A 21,157-nucleotide genomic window follows, 5' to 3' on the forward strand; every position below is an offset into this window, starting at 1 on the left:
CAAATAAATGCTGAAAACACAAAAGAAATAATCCACAACACAACAAAATTTTCCGGGAAGAAATATGTATAAAAATGCTGTTCTTTGTATTGTCCTGAAGTGCTCTGGATGATGTATATCTGTTTTTTTTTTTTTTTTTTTTTTCTCGAAGCTGTACTGCTTTGACCAGGGAACTTCTCTTGTATTGTCTTGAAGTGGGACGCTTCGCATCGGGGTCCTGATCACCCTGTCTGGGATTATTGTGAGATAACCTGCTGCCTGTACATTATAATTTACCATCTGCCAAACTATAAAATAATATTTTTTAATTATTATTTTATGATGTATTGAATTGAACAAACACAAATACTAATAATTTGTAATGATTACTGCCCAAATTAACAGTTTAGATTTTCATCTGATTCAGTGATTGGTTGCTTTTGTATATTAGTTTGATTGTAAACAATACCTACTCGAAAACAACGATTATTCATTTGCAGTTTATTTATTGGTGTTTTCTCAAGTACTATTTTCTGCTATGGCAGGGGTCGGGAACCTCACCATTCACCAACACATGATTGTTTGAAACTTTCCCGCAGAAAGTGTGGGTATGATTGCAAAGCTTGAAGTCATAAACACTGTTATGATTTCCTTTCTCCTGAATTCGTCATACAGCCTACTCCTGGTGAACAAGTTTTTAAATTAACACCTGCCGAATGCAGATTATTTATGTACAGTGGCGGGTCATTTTGCTGATGTACCAGCACCTGTGGAGGGCGACCTGTGAGACTTCTCGGCAAAAATACAAAGCAAAAATATTCACTGACCCTCGGCAGGAGGGTTGAAAATACAATCGGATATCATGATATTTTTTAAGCCGATTATCTTTCAAATATTTTTTACATACCGCCCAAAAGGGAAGTGAACTTTTCTATGAACAATTGTAAAATTAAGTAATTTTATGGAGACCCTCACAAACACGAGTACTCAATTCAATATTACAACATGTTACCCATTAATTGTTGCATATTTGTTTTCTTTTTGTGTTTTTGAGTAGTCTATGGGCATAATAAACATTTTATTTTATTGAAAATCTTATTAGTTAAAACTTAAATTATTAGTTTGAGCTTTGGCTCTTCCGAATCAGAGAACCATTAATGGTGCCATACCCAAAATATCCAAAATCCTCTCACACCACAGATTTCAGCTGTGAAATAAATGTTCAGGGTCCGACATGTCTTTGTGGTGAGATGAGCCCGTGCCGTGCCTTTAAATGAAGTGTCCATTCAATGTAAAATGAGGAAATCACAATTTATCAAATGTATCTGATGATGTCATCATTAAACTGATTTGGATTTTAGAAAAGTTCAGACATTTTATATTTAAACAGATTTTATATTCATGCAATACTGTGAATATGAATGTCTATGGTGTGAAAATCATCTATTATTAAACTGGGGTATATCGTGAAACTGTTAAACCGTTACATCCCTACTGGAGATGCTGTAACTATTACAGAAACCATCTTCAACATCATTACAGCAGAGAAATGCAGACCTGCAGCCAAAAACTTTTATTTGAATAGCAGTTTTGGTACAGAATTGATTTTTACTGTCAAGGCAAGAAAACTGAATAAAGAGGCTAAAAGACCTTTTCTCTGAATCACTGTTTCCCCATCGAATAAAAAGGGAAAGTCTTACCCAACCAAATACTACAAAACCATTTCAACAATATTTTGGTTATATCAAGCAAGCAGCACCTTTTTTGCCAATGTGTGAAGGGCTTGTAACACAACTTATAAAATGAGCCCTTCACAGACTTCCTAGGTTGCCTATTAAAGCCTGTAGACTGATTTTCATGTGAAGGGAGCGGGTCGCTTTTGCTGGGAAAATCACAAATATGTGACGTTTATGTGTGCTCCCGAGAGCCTCAGTCCTTCTCTTCCACTATTCAACAATGACAACAAACTGCAACACTAGATAACATTATCTTAGAGATGAATCCAGCAAACGTCCCAGCACAACACCGACTCCAACACAAACTCTGAGTAAGCCAAAAAAAACATTGATCTACTGAATCCCGTCTGGCTAAGCGGGAATGTGATCGTGGTCGAGTAAAAACTAGAGTGAAAATCGGCAGGGCATTTGATTCCTGGATGTACCAGAACCTCATCTGGTCCCTCAACACAGCTCTATCACCAAGAAAGCCCAGCAGCGTCTCTACTTTCTTCGAAGGCTGAGGAAAGCACATCTCCCACCCCCCATCCTCACTACATTCTATAGAGGGACTATTGAGAGCATCCTGAGCAGCTGCATCACTGCCTGGTTTGTGACTTGCAACCTTTTGGACCGCAAAGCCCTGCAGAGGATAGTGAGCACAGCTGAGAAGATCATTGGGGTCTCTCTTCCCTCCATCAAAGACATTTACAAAAAACACTGTATCCGCAAAGCTACCAGCATTGTGGACGACCCCACACACCCCTCACACAAACTCTTTACCCTCCTGCCGTCTGGCAAGAGGTACCGAAGCATTCGGGCCCTCACGGCCAGACTGTGTAACAGCTTCTTCCCCCAAGCTATCAGACTCCTCAATACTCAGAGACTGGTTATTAAAAATATATGTCTTCTTTATGTATTTGTTAAGGATTAAATTTTTTTAAAAGGAATAAATACAGGTGCTGTTTCAGTGAATTTACTGACCATCCAATAAATTCAAGACCAATTAGGGCCTGGGTTTAAGGGGTTAATATGGGTATAAACAGGGTTTTACAGCTCAACATACTTAAGTTTGTCCAGTGTGCAGTTTGGATTGTTGAGTCTTTCAGAGAGCAGCCTGACTCCTGATTCTCCTGGGTGATTGTAGCTCAGATCCAGCTCTTTCAGGCGTGAGGGATTTGATCTCAGAGCTGATGCCACAAAACAACAGCCTTCCTCTGTCACCATACAGCCAGATAATCTACAAACACACATACATAACAGTCAGATAATCTAAAAACGTGCATATAACCAGTCAAATAATCTACAAACGCACATCAACAGTCAGATAACCTACAAACAAAAATCAGCATTTACCAGCAGCCATATTAACCTGTAGCTCAAGACTGGTTGCCACTGAAGCCAAGCAGGGTTGAGCCTGGTCAGTACCTGGATGAGAGACCTCCTGGGGAAAACTAAGTTTGTGATTGGAAGAGATATTAGGGAGGTCAGCAGGGGGTGATCTACCTGTGGTCTGTGTGGGTCTTAATGCCCCAGTATAGTGAAGGGGACTTTATACTGGAAAAAGACACATTCCTTTGGATGAGATTTTAAAAAAAGATCCTGACTCTCTGTGGTTATTAAAAACATCCTAGAGCACTTCTAGTAAAGAGTAGGGGAATAACCCTAGTGTCCTGGCTAAATTCCCCCTATTGGCCCTTCTCAATCATGGCCTCCTAATAATCCCCAGCCACTAATTGGCTGTATAGCTCTCTCCTCTCCACCAATAGCTGGTGTGGGGTGAGCATACTGGTGCACTATATCTGCCATCGTATTATCCATGTGGATGCGCACACTAGTGGTGGTTGAGGAGAGTCCCCTGTTCACTGTGTAAAGCGCTTTGATTATAGTGTCAGAAAAGTGCTATATAAATTAGTTCATTCAACAGTCAGATAATCTAAAAACTCACACATCAACAGTAAGAAAATCTATAAACACACACATAAAAAATCAGATAAAATACTTTACATTTAGTCATTAATCAGACGCTTTTATCCAAAGTGACTTACAAATGAGGAACATAAACACTTTGTCATATAAAAGTAAACTGTACCTGCAGGATCACACTGCCAAGTTCTAAGTGTTGCTATAATAGTACAGAAACTAGCACAGAAGAAAGAGACAGATAAGGATTTTTTTTTAATATTTCTTAAATAGGAAGTGTCTTTATTTAGGACAGGTTAAGTGCTCACAGAATATATATGTTTTCAGCTTTTTCTTGAATGTTGAAATGGTTTCAGCAGAACGGCAGGTGGTTGAAAGCTCATTCCACCACCGGGGGACAGAGAAAGCGAATGAATGTGAAGTGCCTCGTTGTGATGGGACCACCAGGTGTAAGAGGGTGCTGTTCCACTGGTTGTCCTGAGGGCCAAATTCAAAGCTTTGAATTTTAGGCATAGCCAGTGGAGTAAGACCAAGAGGGGTATGATGTGAGCCCTCTTTGGTGGGTTGAAAAACAGACGTGCCACCGCATTCAGGACCATCTGCGGTGGCTTGATAGCACTAGCTGGAAGGCTGGCCAACAGAACACTGCAGGAGTCCAATTTTGAAATAACCAGAGTTTGGACCAGGGACTGCGCAGCATAGTCAGACAGGAAAGGTCTGAATTTTCTGATGTAATAAAGCACAAACCTGCAAGACCAGGCAGTTGATGAGATGCGAGTACTAAAATGTAGCTGTTCATCAATTACTACTCTCAGGTTTCAGATGTCCTTATAGGTCTCACAGTAGTGGAGCACAGATGAACAGAAACAGATGGGTTTGCTAGGATCACAAGTTCCACCAATGAGTTTGGTCTTGGCCAGGTTGAGATGAAGGTGGTGTTCCTTCACTCAGGCAGAGATCTCCAAAAGGCAGGCAGAGATATGTTGACATAAAATTAAAAAATTGGTATAAAAATGACTTTGATTTTAAAAGTCCTCTTCATCATCCAAAATAAATGCAAATACTTTTTTTTTAATTATATTAAGTAAAGAATAGAAAACAATACATATTCAAAATAAAAATATTTCAAATTACAAAAGAAAAATAAAACAAAGCATTTTATCATAATGTTTCAGTAAATATAGAAAATGACAAATATTTTCCTCAGGGTTACATGTTTACTGTGCAACCATTTATTAAGGGTCAGTTCACCCACAAATACAATTCTGTCAATACTCGTCCCCATGTCATTCCAAAATCTCCATCTCCAGAACACAAATTAGGATATTATTAATGAAATCTAAAAGCTTTCTGTCCCTCCATTGACATCTTCCACAACTAGCATTTTCAAGAAAGGTGATAAAGACATGATTAAAGTAATTCATGTGTCTCTACTGGTTTAACCTCAATTTATGAACATAATCTACTACATTTACAAAATATTAATCTCCAGCATGTGTTCATGAGAGCACCACAACGCATACATGTTGTATTGATGCAAGAGCAGACGTTGTGTAAACACGTGTTCAAGATTCATATTTTGTAAATAAAGTGGTAAACTATGTTGTAAATTGCACACACTAAGCACTCGTGTGGCTTCATAAATTGAGGTTAAACCACTGATTTGGAATTCCTGCCTGACATATTGTAAATACCACAAGCACCCGCCATGAACAATCTGTCCCTCACGGACTGTGTGACTTCGCCACAAGTTTTTTTTTTTTCTCGGTGACTAACCGACTAATACAATTTTTAGTCGACTAACGATTAGTTGAATATTATGGGGCAGCCCTAGTCTTTACTAACTTTCTGGGCCTTGAAAGTGGTAGTTGTGTAGCTGTCAATGGAGGGATCAGAAAGCTGTCAGACTTCATTAAAAATATCTTAATTTGTGGTCTGAAGATGAACACAAAGTATTACAGGTTTGAAACAACATGAGGGTAAGTAAATAATGACAGAATGTAATTTTTTTGGCACATATTTCAAGTAAGACTTGCTTGGAAAAATTCTGAAGTTAGTGTTGATTGTATTCATTTCTCAAAATTGCAAAGGACTTGAATTGAAACCGTTAAACTGATGCCATCGTTACTGTGTAATGTAATGTAATGTAATTTCTGATATGCGCTGTCGATCACAGCAGACTGGGCCATCTGACCCATTAGAGCAGAGTAGGCTCTCAGAAAAGAGGGGTTTAGAGAGACCGAATCATTTATGAGAAGAGAGATAATACTGCAATGAAAATTACAGTGTTTTTTGAACTTGGATGCATGTAAACCTAACCTCCAAAACCAATTTAGCAATCTGTAAAATAGCATAATAGGGGAACTTTAAAATTATTATTATTATTATGGTTCTTCTTCTTCTGAGACTTTAATTTTCTAAGAGAAACTCCTCCTACAGCCTTCAACCTACAACCACCAAACACAGCAAAGATCTTTAGGCTGTAATTCCCTGTAGCAGACTTCCGACTTCCATTCATTTATAAAATATACATTCCATTAGTATTAATCACTAATGGTTTATTCTCTGTTCTTTGTCAGTCTTTCTTCCAGAGCAAGCCATCAAGAGGTACAACAAGGTCTTGGACTATTTGAAAGGTGGGACAACAAAAACCCAGGCATACTTCAAATGTGGCGTGGATAGAAAGACCATTGCTGATACTGCTGCAATTGCGGAGCTCGAAGCTTGTGACATAGAGGCCTACAAACATTTGCGAGGCACATTCCAAAGAGCATAGAAACTGTCTGATTTTGCAGAGCGGTGCAGAGAATTATGCAGACAGGAGCTAGTGCAAAGCACCATTGAAAACAAAAAGAACGTTGGCTTGCTTATAGACTTTTGTGAGAGACAAAAATAATCTGTTTATGCATGTGTATGTGTGTTCTTTGTATAATAAATACCATTCCATGCATGTTCTAGCCCAGTGGCTACACACAGTCACTTTAACTGTTTCATGTTGCATGACTACTGTTTAAAGTCAGTCATCATAAATATGGCCCAGTGGCTATACACACTGCCACTTTAGCTGTTGCTTGTTCCATTTGTCTTGTTAAAATCAGCAATTTTTCCAGTCATGATGAATAAATATCATGTGCAAGCAAACACTGAAGTCATTTTAAGCTTTTGAGGTTTTTGGTGAAGTTTTAGATGGTAATTCCCATAGAAGTATGCAGTAACACGTGAGTCATTACTAGTTAGTTACCATGATTATTACAGTAGTTACTAATGAAAAGCTAATCCTAAAGTGTAGAATCTTCTGTTCATTCACAAGATATATATGAGCTAGGAGACATACATAAAAACATATTTTTTGAGAGGTAGGTTAAATAATGAAATAACTGTATATGGTATTTGGATGGCTGATGACTCAATATGTTCCAGTAGTCACCATGACTCTAGTGATTCAATGCCAGTCCAGAGGAATGCCAGATAATTGGCCACAGGACAAGTAAGGTCCCTATAACTGCATTTAAAAATCCATTTCTTTAAAATTATTCAGTTGATAAATAGTTCTAGGAGACAGCATAAGCTAATTATTGACAGCTTTCCCAATTCATAAGTCTGCTATGCTATTACATATCGATAATGTAAACAATGTTGTGTATTCGTTTACAGTAGCAGTTAAAATGTTAATGTGGTGCTAGTCATTTGTCCTGCATTAGTTATTGATTAGTTTTGCTTGAATTATGAAACTTTTTCAGTAGTTCTCTGGGAAGCTTTCAAAAAATAGTAGTTATTCATTAGTTAATAGTGAACTACCACATTCATCTGTGTGCTATTACTTACTAATTCATTAATCAGAGCTTCTTGTTAGTTAATAGTAGTTACTAGATTGTTAATATTGTGTTACACATTTGTTTCTGTGTAGTTATTCATTAACGAAGGAACCTTATTCTAAAGTGTTACCGAGTTTTCTAAAGAGATGGACATAAATTAATGTTGTGATAATTTTGAACTGTGATGTCACAATCAGAATAACTTGATTCACTTGAGAGGAAACAGACTCAGCAGAGGGAGCCCATCCACAAGTACACAGTAGTTGGCGATCGTTACATCGCCAAGGCTGATAAATCCGATGATATTCTGACATATTTAATTATTGGCGTTGGCCGATAAATTTCCCCATTTGGCGATGAAAATCACCTGGCAGCAAGTGAAGCATATGAGACATGTACACGACTAGACATGGTTTGTTTTGTTGTTACATGCCATTGTGTGATATGTCGGCCTTGTATCAGTCTATTGGCCTCCCTGCTCTCTGGATATCGATATCGGCTATTAAAAACCCCATATCGGTCAACCAATGGTACACAGTAACCACAGCTATGTACCACAATATATTCATATCGTATATTCCAATGTACTAATGAATCTGCAAACACAAACCTCAGTATTTCTAGTGTACAGTGAGGACTCTTCAGTGCATTAGAGAGCAGCTTCACTCCTGAATCCTGCAGGTCATTGTTACTCAGGTCCAGCTCTCTCAGTGATTTTGATGATTGTAGAACTGAAGACAAACTTTCAAAGCACTGACCAGTGAATCTACAAGCTGCAAATCTAAAACAAATAAAGAAAGAATGATAAAAAGCAGTTTTATAAAACAAATGGTAATAACAGAGTGAATGCTCTACAGTTTGATATGAAGGGTTGTGACAGTCACTGAGCCATTTATTGTTTCATTGTCACAGCTATGAACCACAATATATTCATATTGTATATTCCAATGTACTAATAAATCTGCAAAGACAAACCTCAGTATTTCCAGTGTACAGTGAGGACTCTTCAGTGCATCAGAGAGCAGCTTCACTCCTGAATCCTGCAGGTCATTGTTACTCAGGTCCATCTCTGTCAGGGATTTTGATGATTGTAGAACTGAAGACAAACTTTCACAGCACTGATCAGTGAATCTACAAGTTGCAAATCTAAAACAAATAAAGAAACAATGATAAAAAGCAGTTTTATAAAACAAATGGTAATAACAGAGTGAATGCTCTACAGTTTGATATGAAGGGTTGTGACGGTCACTGAGCCATTTATTGTTTCATTGTCACAGGTATGAACCACAAAATATTCATATCGTATATTCCAATGTACTAATAAATCTGCAAAGACAAACCTCAGTATTTCCAGTGTACAGTGAGGACTCTTCAGTGCATCAGAGAGCAGCTTCACTCCTGAATCCTGCAGGTCATTATTACTTAGGTCCAGCACTCTAAGTGATTTTGATGATTGTAGAACTGAAGACAAACTTTCACAGCACTGATCAGTGAATCTACAAGCTGCAAATCTAAAACAAATAAAGAAAGAATGATAAAAAGCAGTTTTATATAACAAATGGTAATAACAGAGTGAATGCTCTACAGTTTGATATGAAGGGTTGTGACAGTCACTGAGCCATTTATTGTTTCATTGTCACAGCTATGAACGACAATATATTCATATCGTACATTCCAATGTACTAATGAATCTGCAAACACAAACCTCAGTATTTCCAGTGTACAGTGAGGACTCTTCAGTGCATCAGAGAGCAGCTTCACTCCTGAGTCCTGCAGGTCATTATTACTCAGATCCAGCTCTCTCAGACTTGAGGAGTTTGAGCTGAGAACTGAGGCCAGTGCTGAACAACTTTGCTCTGTCAGATCGCAGCCCATCAAACTGAGATAAATGACAAGATAACAGTGTGTCAATCTATATGTTTTAGTGAAGGCTTCTCAGCACAGCTGTTGGGTACAAAGAAAAAATATATGGCCACTGTGTTTGATTGCTCATAGTCGTTTGCACAATCTTTTGAAGCTCTTCTACTGTCAAGACCCAGTCTGGACTGCCCAACTTGTTTTGTTCTGGAGTTCTGTCTGTTTTGGTTTACCATTTGTTTTGAGCACATGTCTTTGTTTGTGTCAGCCATGTGCTCTACTTACTCTGCCTCCTCATTCCACCTTGCCACACCTCCTCATCTGATCCTTGTTGTGTTGATTGTCATCACTTGTTCCTCATGTGCTCTCCCTCTACATACTGTGCCTTCTACCTTCTTGTGTCTGTTAGATCATTTTGTGAGTTTGGTTAGTCAGTTTCTCCAGTTGATGTTTTGTTTATTTTCTTAGTTTCAAATTGGTTCTATTAATTTTACTGTGAGAGTTTTTGGATTGTATTTTTTTTTTTTTCATAAAAGCTTTTTATTTAGCATCCCAGCACTTGGGTCCAAATTCCTGCAAAATATCCTGATGTCTAAGAATTGTTGTCTCGAAAACATATTTGAACTTCCCCAAAACAACTCTAATGTATGATGAAAGTGAAGTTAGGTCAATTAAGCAGCTTATTAAAGTTATATATTAACAGCATAATACTTAAACTGTTTATCACACAGTTATATGTTAATGTTTAAATTTGTGCAAATCCTGATTAATCCTGTCAAACAATTAATTCTAATGTAATAAAATTAAACATATATGATTTATACATAAGCCAAATATTTTTCTCAGGTGCAAAAATCACGAAATAATTCCACAAAGTGACATCAGCCTGCAACATACTCTAAGTAATCAAGGGTTTAGGTTGTTCCAGTTAAACCCATTGCATGTCTTTCAAAAGGTATTGGACACTCGCACAACGTAAGCAGTGACATACATCCAAGTCCATGTGACAGAGTGAAGTATGCAAGGGGATACAATTTTTAAATGGATGGTAGGCCTGAATAGCGCACTCCTAAGGCGTGAATTAGGCAAATGTGCCACATAGTGACATAGCTATTTCACAGAAGTAATGGCTGGACTGCAAACCATGTCTTTCAGGCAGTTCAGGAGCAGTGTTTTCTGTGCGAGATTGTAACTGTGCTTTGTAACTTTGCAGACCTTTACATGCACAAACAGCTATATTACACACTAATGGAAAGGTAATGTCCCAATAAGTATAATAGGGCCTCTTTAATCCTAATCTAGACACTAATCAGATAATTTACTGTTTTAACAATGTAAACAAAAAAATTATGTCACTGTGACATCATCATACGTAACAACTTGCTACAAAAATTTTTCAAGTCAATTGTTTAGCTGTTTTAAATGGCAGCAAATGTAGGTTCTTCTCTTTCACAATGTGGCCTCGTTTTTCAGGCCACCGTGTAAAACACTTGGCATTAAATTGAGAAGTCAATTTACTCTATCAATCTTTTAAAGAGAAAATAAGGCTTTGACATCTTGTATTTATACTTGCGCTCATCCTATAATCACATGAGAGATTTCAGAAGACATGACAACATTTCTGGTAAGTGAACACAGTGATCAACGATACTCTCTGGTTTTTATGGTGCATTTAGAGAATTTTGAGGGAGAGAATGTTTCAGTGCACTGGAATGATTTTGCGATTGGGTCATCCCTAAAAATGGCTGACTCCAAGAACAATGCTTTGATTAGTGAACAAGAGAGCTGATTAAGATACACCTAATGAATATTATTGAGTGAGTTTAACTTCAACTGCAGCTTGCCTTATCGATCTGCAAGATTTACCAATTGTAGTAGCGGGAGGAGATGAAAACGGAGCCGTCAAGCCGGACACATTCTGCTTCACGACATGTGCTGAACCCACATTAGTCCCAGAAGATCCCACGATGATTGCTTTGTTTATTACAGATGAAGTGGTAATCAGAACTCAGGTTTGAAATGTAAATATTGATTTGAAAAGGTCGAATTATTTTGATACCAATAAAGGAGTCCATATTTTTAGTAATTTGGAATTGTTTTTAGGAACATATTACTATGATAAACATATTATAATATGAGATAAATAATGTGCTGTTATAAAAACATGAATTAACAAGAGTTTATTGGAACTGGAGATTTCATAATTAACACCTTGTTAATTGCATGCCATCATACTACTCTTAATTCTTTCTCAGACTGACATAGCTGAGGTAGTAAAAGTAGTATGTGTCGCATCCCATGAAACACACGTCACCATTGTCATCTGTGATTCTGGCCAATCATGAATGAGTTGTGACATATTCAGAGCTCTTGCAACCACTCTGGAGAAGCTGCGTTGGCAGTGCCAGCCGAGTGCTCTTGAATCGCACACAAGGTACTTTAATGGCATACATCACGGTGACGCCATCTTAAGTCACACAACATTTCTAACTGATATGCACTGCTTCAAGTCAAACTTTGATTGGATCTGATCACACAGCGCTGCATGAAGTTAAACATCTATTGATTACACTTAGATGAAAACATTACCTACAGATGATAACACAATATTTACCACCAAATTCTCTTTTCCTCTGTGTACAATCTTCTAATTTATCAATAATGTCACCTCAGTAAATCAGTCAACAAAGTTAAACACTTGACATAAAGCTGTCTAAACTAATAATTCATTACCAATCTAAATAAATATTGATCGCTATATTATTCACATCTTAATGCAATTTTATATATTATTGTTATGTATTACCTTGTCTTGTTTCACTGTTGCCCTTTTGTTTGCCATTTTTGTCACTTTTGCATTCCTTAGTTTTCACTTTTGTCCCTTGTGTAACTCCATAGTCTCTTTGTTAGCTTTCGTGTTCACCGTTCATTGTTTGCACCTGCCCTCGTTAATTTGCCATTTTGCTTCTGTTAATCACCTTGTTATCTTGTTTGAGTTCTGTTTGTTCATTGGCCCCTTTGTCCCATGTTTATGTATTTATACCCTGGTTTTTTGTTCAGTCCTTGTCTATCGTTGTTTGTTGTTAGCCTGGTATGTGTTCCCTGCCAAAGTTCTCTGTTTTGTTGCCTGAGTTCTCTGTTTGGTTTCCTCGTGTTTAGTTTTCAGTTTTATGTTTTATTTCCCCATTGAGGGTTGTTCCTTTGTGTTTACTTGCTTGTTTATGTAATAAAGTCTAACTGCATTTGGATCCGCATCTCCTCGTCTGCCTTGCTGCTCAATCGTTACAGAACGATAGACCACCATGGATCCAGCGGTTTTACGTGCCAGATACCACCTGCTCTGCCTGAGACAAGAGGACCGTCCAATTGAGGCCCACGTCCGCGACTTCCTTAAACTTGCGGCTGTTGCGGACTTCCCGGACACCTCCCTTGTGGTCTTCTTCAGGGACAACCTGTGTGGCTGGCTGAAGGAGCGGCTGCCGCCGGCATCATGCGGCTGGACTCTCCGCAACTTCCTGGAGGTGACCCTACTGTTGTGCGGCTCCCCGCTGACTGTGGCCATGCTGGGAAGGACTCTACCTCTCCACCTACTGAGGAGACTCTTCAGCCGTCCCAGGCTCTCCCTGTCACACCTGCCCCAGAGCCCACGCCTGCCCCGGTCTGTGAGCCAGAGCCCACGCCTGCCCCGGTCTGCGAGCCAGAGCCCACGCCTGCCCCGGTCTGCGAGCCAGAGCCCACGCCTGCCCCGGTCTGCGAGCCAGCGCCTACGCATGTCACTGTGAGCGAGCCAGCGCCTACGCATGTCACTGTGAGCGAGCCAGCACCTACGCATGTCACTGTGAGCGAGCCAGCGCCTATGCATGTCACTGTGAGCGAGCCTGCGCCCATGCCTGTCACGGTGAGCGAGCCAGCGCCCACGCATGTCACTGTGAGCGAGCCAGCGCCTACGGCCTCTACCGTCAGCAAGCCTGAACCCTCGTCAGCCACGGTCAGCGAGCCTGAGCCCTTGCCAGCCATGGCCAGCGAGCCTGAAGCCACGCTGACCAGGAACAGCGTCCCAGCTTCGCCAGTCGCATCAGCCCGGAGGAAGAGGAGAAGGGGAAAGGTCTCTCTGTGCCTGTAGCCTCGACCGTCCCTGAGCCAGCGCCTGTAGCCTCGACCGTCCCTGAGCCAGTGCCTGTAGCCTCGACCGTCCCTGAGCCAGCGCCAGTAGCCTTGACCGTCCCTGAGCCAGCGCCAGTAGCCATGACCGTCCAAGAGCCAGTGCCAGTAGCCATGACCGTCCAAGAGCCAGTGCCAGTAGCCACGACCGTCCAAGAGCCAGCGCCAGTAGCCATGACCGTCCAAAGGCCAGCGCCAGTGGTCGCGCCCGTCCAAGAGTCAGCGCCTCTCGAGCCTCCCGGAGCTCCTCCTCTCGAGCTTCCCAGTGCTCTGCCTTCCGAGCTTTCCAGAGCTCCGCCTTCCGAGCTTCCTAGTACTCTGCCTTCCGAGCTTTCCAGAGCTCCGCCTTCCGAGCTTCCTAGTACTCTGCCTTCTGAGCCTTCCGAGCTTTCCAGAGCTCCGCCTTCCGAGCTTCCTAGTACTCTGCCTTGCGAGCCTTCCGAGCTTTCCAGAGCTCTGCCTTCCGAGCTTCCTAGTACTCTGCCTTCCGAGCCTTCTGAGCTTTCCAGAGCTCCGCCTTCCGAGCTTCCTAGTACTCTGCCTCCCAAGTCTCTCGAGCCTTCCAGGGCTCCTCCTCCCGAGCCTCCTAGGGCTCCGCCTCTCAAGTCTCTCGAGTCTTCCAGGGCTCCGTCTCTCAAGTCTCCCGAGCTTTCACAACTGGTTAATCCGAACGTCTGCTAGCTGCCATGAGACGTCACACAGGTCACATAAACTACAACACATAGAGACTGTATCACCTAGATATCTCATAGAGACTGTGTCTGTTCCCCGAACTACCAAACACAATACCCTCACTAAATCATTTAGAAAAAATTTGATTAAGGTCAAACTTGAACAAAACAAACAAATTAAAAATAAACATCATATAAAATAGGGCTACTAAACATTAGATCTCTTGCTACCAAAGCACTAATTGTCAATGAAATGATTACAGATCATAGATTGGATGCGCTCTGTTTGACTGAAACCTGGCTTAAACCGGATGAATATATTAGTTTAAATGAATCTACTCCCCCAGGTTATTGTTTTAAACATGAACCTCGTCTGAAGGGTCGAGGAGGAGGTGTTGCTACAATTTACAGTGAAGTTTTTGGTGTTACTCAGAGGACAGGATATAAATGTAAGTCTTTTGAACTGATAATGCTTAATGTGACACCGTCAAATACAAATATAAATAAAAAATCTCTGTCGTCCTTTACCCTTGCTACAGTGTATAGATCACCCGGGCCTTATTCAGATTTCCTTAGTGAATTTGCAAATTTTTTATCAGATCTTGTAGTTACTGCAGATAGCGCCTTAATTGTTGGTGACTTCAACATTCACATAGATAATGAAAATGATACATTGGGATTAGCATTTATCGGTATTCTCAACTCTCTTGGAGTCAGACAAAATGTAACAGGACCAACTCATCGCCATAATCATACGCTAGATTTAATTCTTTCATATGGAGTTGATGTTGATAATATAGAAATTCTGCAGCAGAGCGATGACATCTCGGATCATTACCTCGTCTCTTGCATGCTGCAATCAGCTAATGTTACTCAATCTACACCACGCTATCGTTCAGGTAGAACTATTCTTTCGACCACTAAAGATGACTTCACTAATACTCTTCCAGATCTATCTCATATACTCAATAAACCCCAAAGCCCAGAAGAACTTGATGAAATAACAAAAAATTTAAATGCAGTCTTCTCTAGCACCCTTGATGTTGTCGCCCCACTTCGATTAAAGAAAATTAAAGAAATAAGCCCTGCACCATGGTACAATGATCACACTCATGCTCTCAAGAGAGCAGCTCAGAAAATGGAGCGCATGTGGAAAAATACAAAATTAGAAGTATTTCAGGGTGCATGGAAGGATAGTGTCTGTAGCTACAAACACGCACTCAAAGCTGCCAGGTCAGCATATTTTAGTAAACTCATAGAAAATAACCACAACAATCCTAGATGTTTATTCAGTACTGTGGCTAAATTGGTTAGGAATAAAGCCTCAACCGAACCAGATATTACGTCACAGCTCAAGAGTAATGACTTCATGAATTTCTTTACAGATAAAATTGAAATAATGAGAAATAAAATTGGAATTATGCAATCATCTGTCATAGCACCTCAGAAAACAGTGTCGAATAATTTCCCTCATGTGCAACTTCAATCCTTTGCTATCATAGGTCATGAAGAGCTAACAAAACTTATCAAAACATCAACAAGCCACAACTTGTTTGTTAGATCCTATACCAACTAAGCTCTTAAAAGAGGTATCTCCTGTAATATCAGAACCTCTTCTTAATATCATTAACACCTCGCTATGCTTAGGACATGTCCCAAGAAACTTTAAAATGGCAATTATCAAACCGCAAATTAAGAAGCCACAACTTGATCCTGGAGATCTGGCTAATTATAGACCGATTTCAAATCTCCCGTTTATGTCAAAAATACTAGAAAAGGTAGTATCCTCCCAAATATGTTCATTTCTACAGAGAAATAGTATATATGAAGAATTTCAATCAGGATTTTGGCCTCATCACAGTACAGAGACTGCACTTATCAGAGTTACAAATGACTTGCTCTTATCATCTGATCGCGGCTGCATTTCTCTTCTAGTGCTTTTAGATCTTAGTGCTGCATTCGACACTGATAGATCACAACATTCTCTTGAATAGGCTGGAGAATTATGTTGGAATTTGTGGAGTGGCATTAGCATGGTTTAGGTCATATTTAGCAGACCGCTACCACTTTGTCTATTTAAATGAGGAATTTTCAAACCAAACAAAAGTAAAGTATGGAGTGCCACAGGGATCAGTTTTAGGGCCTCTGCTTTTCTCCATGTATATGCTTCCCCTGGGAGATATTATCAGGAATCGTGGAATAAGTTTCCACTGCTATGCTGACGATACACAACTTTATATTTCTTCAAAACCTGATGAGATTTCACAATTCTCAAAATTAGCAGAGTGTATCAATGAAATAAAAGATTGGATGGCCAGAAATTTCCTTCTTCTCAATTCTGACAAAACAGAGGTTCTAATTATTGGACCAAAAAACTCTAAAAATAAGCCACTAAAATATAATTTGACTCTAGATGGATGTACTGTTACATCATCTTCAACAGCAAAGAACTTAGGTGTTATATTTGATACCAATCTGTCCTTTGAAAATCAAATTACAAATGTTTGTAGAACAGCATTCTTCCACCTAAGAAATATTGCTAAATTAAGGCATATGCTCTCGGTTGCTGATGCCGAAAAACTAATTCATGCGTTCATGACCTCAAGACTAGATTATTGTAATGCATTACTGGGAGGATGTCCAGCAAGATCAATAAATAAACTTCAATTGGTTCAAAATGCAGCAGCCAGAGTGCTGACGAGAACCAAGAAATATGATCATATTAGCCCCATTTTATCATCGTTACATTGGCTACCTGTTAAATTCCGTATTGATTTTAAAATTCTGTTAACTACGTACAAAGCTTTGAATGGTCTAGCTTCGCAGTACTTAAGTGATCTTCTAACACGCTATTGTAACGGTTACCCTGTCTTGTTTCACTGTTGCCCTCTTGTTTTCCATCTTGTCACTTTTGCACTTCTTAGTTTTCACTTTAGTCCCTTATGTAACTCCATAGTCCTCTGTTAGCGTTCGTGTTCCCTGTCATTGTTTTCACCTGCCCTCATTAGTTTGCCGTTTGCTTCTGTTAATCACCTTATTATCTTGTTTGAGTTCTGTTCGTTCATTGGCCCCTTTTTCCCTTGTTTGTGTATTTATACCCCGTGTCTTTGTTCAGTCTTTGTCGATCGTCGTTTGATGTTAACCAGATGTATCTTTCCTTCCCGAGTTCCCTGTTTCGTGTCTACCTTGGTCAGCTTATTCAGTTTATGTTTCATTTCCCCATCGTGGGTTGTTCCTTTGTGTTTTCCTGTTTTATTCATTTAATAAAGTTCAACTGCGTTTGGATCCGCATCTCCTCGTCTGCCTCGTTACTCAAGCGTAACAGAACGATCGACCTCCCATGGATCCAGCAGTTCAACGTGCGAACTACCATCTGCTCTGCTTAAAGCAAGAGGACTGCCCTATTGAAGACCACATCCACGACTTCCTGAACCTGGCGAGTGTCTCAGACTTCCCGGACTCAGCCTTGGTGGCCTTCTTTAGGGGCAATCTGAACGCGGCGCTGAGGGAGCGGTTGCCACAGGCAACGCATGGCTGGACGCTCTGCGACTTCCTGGAGGCGACCCTACTAGTTTGCGGCTCACAGCTCACCGTGGGCGTCGTAGAGGAGGAGGACCCTACCCCTCCACCCACTGTGGAGACCCTTCAGCTGTCCGGGGCTCTTCCTGTCACGCCTGCCCCGGTCTGCAAGCCAGAGCCCACGCCTGCCCCGGTCTGCGAGCCAGAGCCCACGCCTGCCCCGGTCTGCAAACCAGAACCCACGCCTGCCCCGGTCTGCAAGCCAGGGCCCACGCATGTCACAGTGAGCGAGCCAGCGGCCACGCGTGTCACAGTGAGCGAGCCAGCAGCCACGCATGTCACAGTGAGCGAGCCAGCGGCCACGCATGTCACAGTGAGCGAGCCAGCGGCCACGTATGTCACAGTGAGCGAACCAGCGCCTACTGCCTCTACCATCAACAAGCCTGAGCCCTCGTCAACCACGGCCAGCGAGCCTGTACCCATGCTGACCAGGAACAGCATCCCAGCCTCCCCAGTCGCATCAGCCCGGAGGAAGAGGAGAAAGGGAGTGGTCTCTGCGCTCCAGCCTCCGCCTGCCGCAGCCCCATGCCCGAAACCCCCCTTGACTCTGCCCTCAGCGCCCGGCGAACCTAAGCCGGCACATACCACGGTAAGCCAGCCAGAGCCAGTAGCCTCAGACGTCAGTGAGCCAGTGCCGTTAGCCTCAGACGTCAGTGAGCCAGTGCCGTTAGCCTCAGACGCCAGTGAGCCAGCGCGCTAGCCTCGACCGCCCCTGAGCCAGCGCCTGTAGCCTCGACCGTCCCAGAGCCAGCGCCTGTAGCCTCGACCGTCCCAGAGCCAGCGCCTGTAGCCTCGACCGCCCCAGAGCCAGCGCCTGTAGCCTCCACCGCCCCAGAGCCAGAGCCAGTAGCCGTGACCGCCCAAGAGCCAGAGCCAGTAGCCGTGACCGCCCAAGAGCCAGTGCCAGTAGCCATGACCGCCCAAGAGCCAGAGCCAGTAGCCGTGACCGTCCAAGAGCCAGTGCCTAAAGCCATGACCGCCCAAGAGCCAGTGCCGGTAGCCATGACCGCCCACGAGCCAGTGCCAGTAGCCATGACCATCCAAGAGCCAGTGCCAGTAGCCAAGACCGCCCAAGAGCCAGTGCCAGTAGCCATGACCGCCCAAGAGCCAGCACCAGAAGCCTCGATCGGTCCAAGAGCCAGCACCTCTCGAGTCTCCCAGGGCTCCTCCTCCCGAGCTTTCCAGAGCTCCGCCTTCCGAGTTTCCCGAGCTTTCCAGAGCTCCGCCATCCGAGTTTCCCGAGCTTTCCAGAGCTCCGCCATCCGAGTCTCCCGAGCTTTCCAGAGCTCCGCCTTCCGAGTTTCCCGAGCTTTCCAGAGCTCCGCCCTCCGAGCTTCCCAGAGCTCCGCCTCTCAAGCCTCTTGGGTCTTCTAGGGCTCCGCCTCTCAAGCCTCTTGAGCCTACCAGGGCTCCGCCCCTCAAGCCCCTCGAGCCTTCCAGGGCTCCGCCTCTCAAGCCTCCCAAGCTTTCCAGAGCTCCGCCCTCCGAGCTTCCCAGAGCTCCGCCTCTCAAGCCTCTCGAGCCTTCCAGGGCTCCGCCTCTCAACCCTCTCGAGCCTACCAGGGCTCCGCCCCTCGAGCCTACCAGGGCTCCGCCTCTCAAGTCTCTCGAGTCTTCCAGGGCTCCGCCCCTCAAGTCTCTCGAGTCTTCCAGGGCTCCGTCTCTCAAGCCTCCCAAGCTTTCCAGAGCTCCGCCCCCTGAGCTTCCCAGAGCTACGCCTCTCAAGCCTTCCAGGGCTCCGCACCTCAAGCCTCTCGAGCTTGCCAGGGCTCCGCCCCTCAAGCCTCTCGAGCCTGCCAGGGCTCCGCCCCTCAAGCCTCTCGAGCCTGCCAGGGCTCCGCCCCTCAAGCCTCTCGAGCCTGCCAGGGCTCCGCCTCTCGAACCTCTCGAGCCTTCCAGGGCTCCGCCTCCTGAACCTCTCGAGCCTTCCAGGGCTCCGCCTCTCGAGCCTTCCAGGGCTCCGCCCCCGATTCTCCTACAGCTCCGCCCCCAGAGCCTCTTGAGCCTCCTACGGCTCCGCCCCCAGAGCCTCTCAAGCCTCCTGCAGCTCCGCCTACGGGGCCTCCTGCGGCTCCGCCCCCAGAGCCTCCTACGGCTCCGCCTCCAGAGCCTCCTATTGCTCCGCCTCTCGATCCACTCAAGCCTTTGACGGCTCCGCCCTCAGAGCCTCCCGAGCCTCCTACGGCTCTGCCACTCAAGCCTTCGACGGCACCGCCCTCCGAGCCTCCCGAGCCTCCTACGGCTCCGCCGCTCGAGCCACTCAAGCCTTCGACGGCTCCGCCCTCAGAGCCTCCCGAGCCTCCTATGGCTCCGCCTCCCGAGCCTCCTCCGGCACCGCCTCTCAAGCCACTCAAGCCTTCGACGGCTCCACCCTCAGAGCCTCCTACATCTCTGCCCCCAGAGACTCCAGAGTCTTCCTGGTCTCCGCTCCTAGAGCCTCCCACGGCGCCGCCTACCCCGGCTCCGCCTCCTGAGCCTCCTTCGGTTCCACCTCCTGAGCCTCCCTCAGCTCCGCCTTCTGGGCCTTCCGAGCCATCACCTCCCTCGGCTCCGCCTCAGAGGTCCTCCTTGGCTCCGCCTCACGCGGCTCCGCCGGCCTCCCCTGTGGCCACTCCATCTCCTAGGCCACCAAAACCAGCCTCTGTCCTGTGGTCTTCTCCCAGGTCCCCTGAACCGGCCCTTGGCCCACGACCACCTCCCAGGCCACCAAAGCCGGCCTCTATCCTGTGGCCTCCTCCCAGGCCTCCTGACCCGGCCCCTGTCTTGTGGCCTCCTCCCAGGGCTTCTGACCCTGTTCCCGTCCTGTGGCCTCTTCCCAGGCCCCCTGACCCAGTCCCTGTCCTGTGGCTTCTCCCCAGACCTCCTGACCCAGCCCCAGTCCCGTGGCCTCTTCCCAGGCCCCCTGATCCAGTCCCTGTCCTGTGGCCTCCACCCAGGCCTCCTGACCCTGTTCCCGTCCTGAGTCCTCCCTCCTGGCCTCCTGACCCAGTCCCCGTCCAGTGGCCTCCTCCCAGGTTCCCCAAACCTGTCCTAGCCCGGTGGCCCGCTCCCAGACCATCAAAACCTGTCCCTGCCCGGTCGATACCTCCCTGGGCCCCTAACCCTCATCTCCACTTGTGCACCCATGGACTGACTCATTTCCCCCCCGGACTTCCTGTCTGCCCCTAGCACCTCCCGGACCAGCCTGACTTGCCCTCTGTGCCCCCCGGACTTCCTGCCTGCCCAGTGTGCCCCCCTGGTCTGCCTGTCTGCCCATGTGCCCACTTGTACTGTCTGTTTGCCCCTGGTGCCCTCAAGTTGTCCTTGTGGATTTTTGTCTTTTGTTGTTTGTTGTCAAGGATCGTCTGGTATCCGATCCTTGAGGGGGGGCTATGTAACGGTTACCCTGTCTTGTTTCACTGTTGCCCTCTTGTTTTCCATCTTGTCACTTTTGCACTTCTTAGTTTTCACTTTAGTC

The 21,157-nt window shown here is 44.2% G+C and overlaps 3 protein-coding genes across 8 annotated transcripts in view; 2 read left to right on the forward strand and 1 right to left on the reverse strand.

Annotated features, from left to right (window-relative positions):
* LOC127650623 (NACHT, LRR and PYD domains-containing protein 3-like) overlaps positions 1-21,157 on the reverse strand; it is a 615,184-nt gene that overhangs the window by 277,589 nt on the left and 316,438 nt on the right. For 3 of the 6 annotated variants that reach the window (XM_052136149.1, XM_052136150.1, XM_052136148.1), the window contains exons 10-14: positions 9,138-9,311; positions 8,773-8,943; positions 8,408-8,578; positions 8,043-8,213; positions 2,761-2,934 (exon numbers count right to left, since the gene is read on the reverse strand). In XM_052136149.1, coding sequence (XP_051992109.1) covers positions 2,761-2,934; positions 8,043-8,213; positions 8,408-8,578; positions 8,773-8,943; positions 9,138-9,311 — 861 coding nt within the window. The remainder of the gene's footprint in view (positions 1-2,760; positions 2,935-8,042; positions 8,214-8,407; positions 8,579-8,772; positions 8,944-9,137; positions 9,312-21,157) is intronic. The other 3 variants (XM_052136144.1, XM_052136145.1, XM_052136147.1) reach the window with 3 other exon arrangements.
* LOC127650622 (NACHT, LRR and PYD domains-containing protein 3-like) overlaps positions 1-21,157 on the forward strand; it is a 527,629-nt gene that overhangs the window by 109,498 nt on the left and 396,974 nt on the right. The window lies entirely within an intron of this gene.
* Positions 1-21,157, forward strand: part of LOC127650628 (NACHT, LRR and PYD domains-containing protein 3-like) — an 857,046-nt gene that overhangs the window by 103,132 nt on the left and 732,757 nt on the right. The gene's annotated exons all lie outside the window — the stretch shown is intronic.

The sequence above is a fragment of the Xyrauchen texanus genome, chromosome 10, assembly GCF_025860055.1.
Source record: "Xyrauchen texanus isolate HMW12.3.18 chromosome 10, RBS_HiC_50CHRs, whole genome shotgun sequence".
Taxonomy (NCBI): Eukaryota; Metazoa; Chordata; class Actinopteri; order Cypriniformes; family Catostomidae; genus Xyrauchen; species Xyrauchen texanus.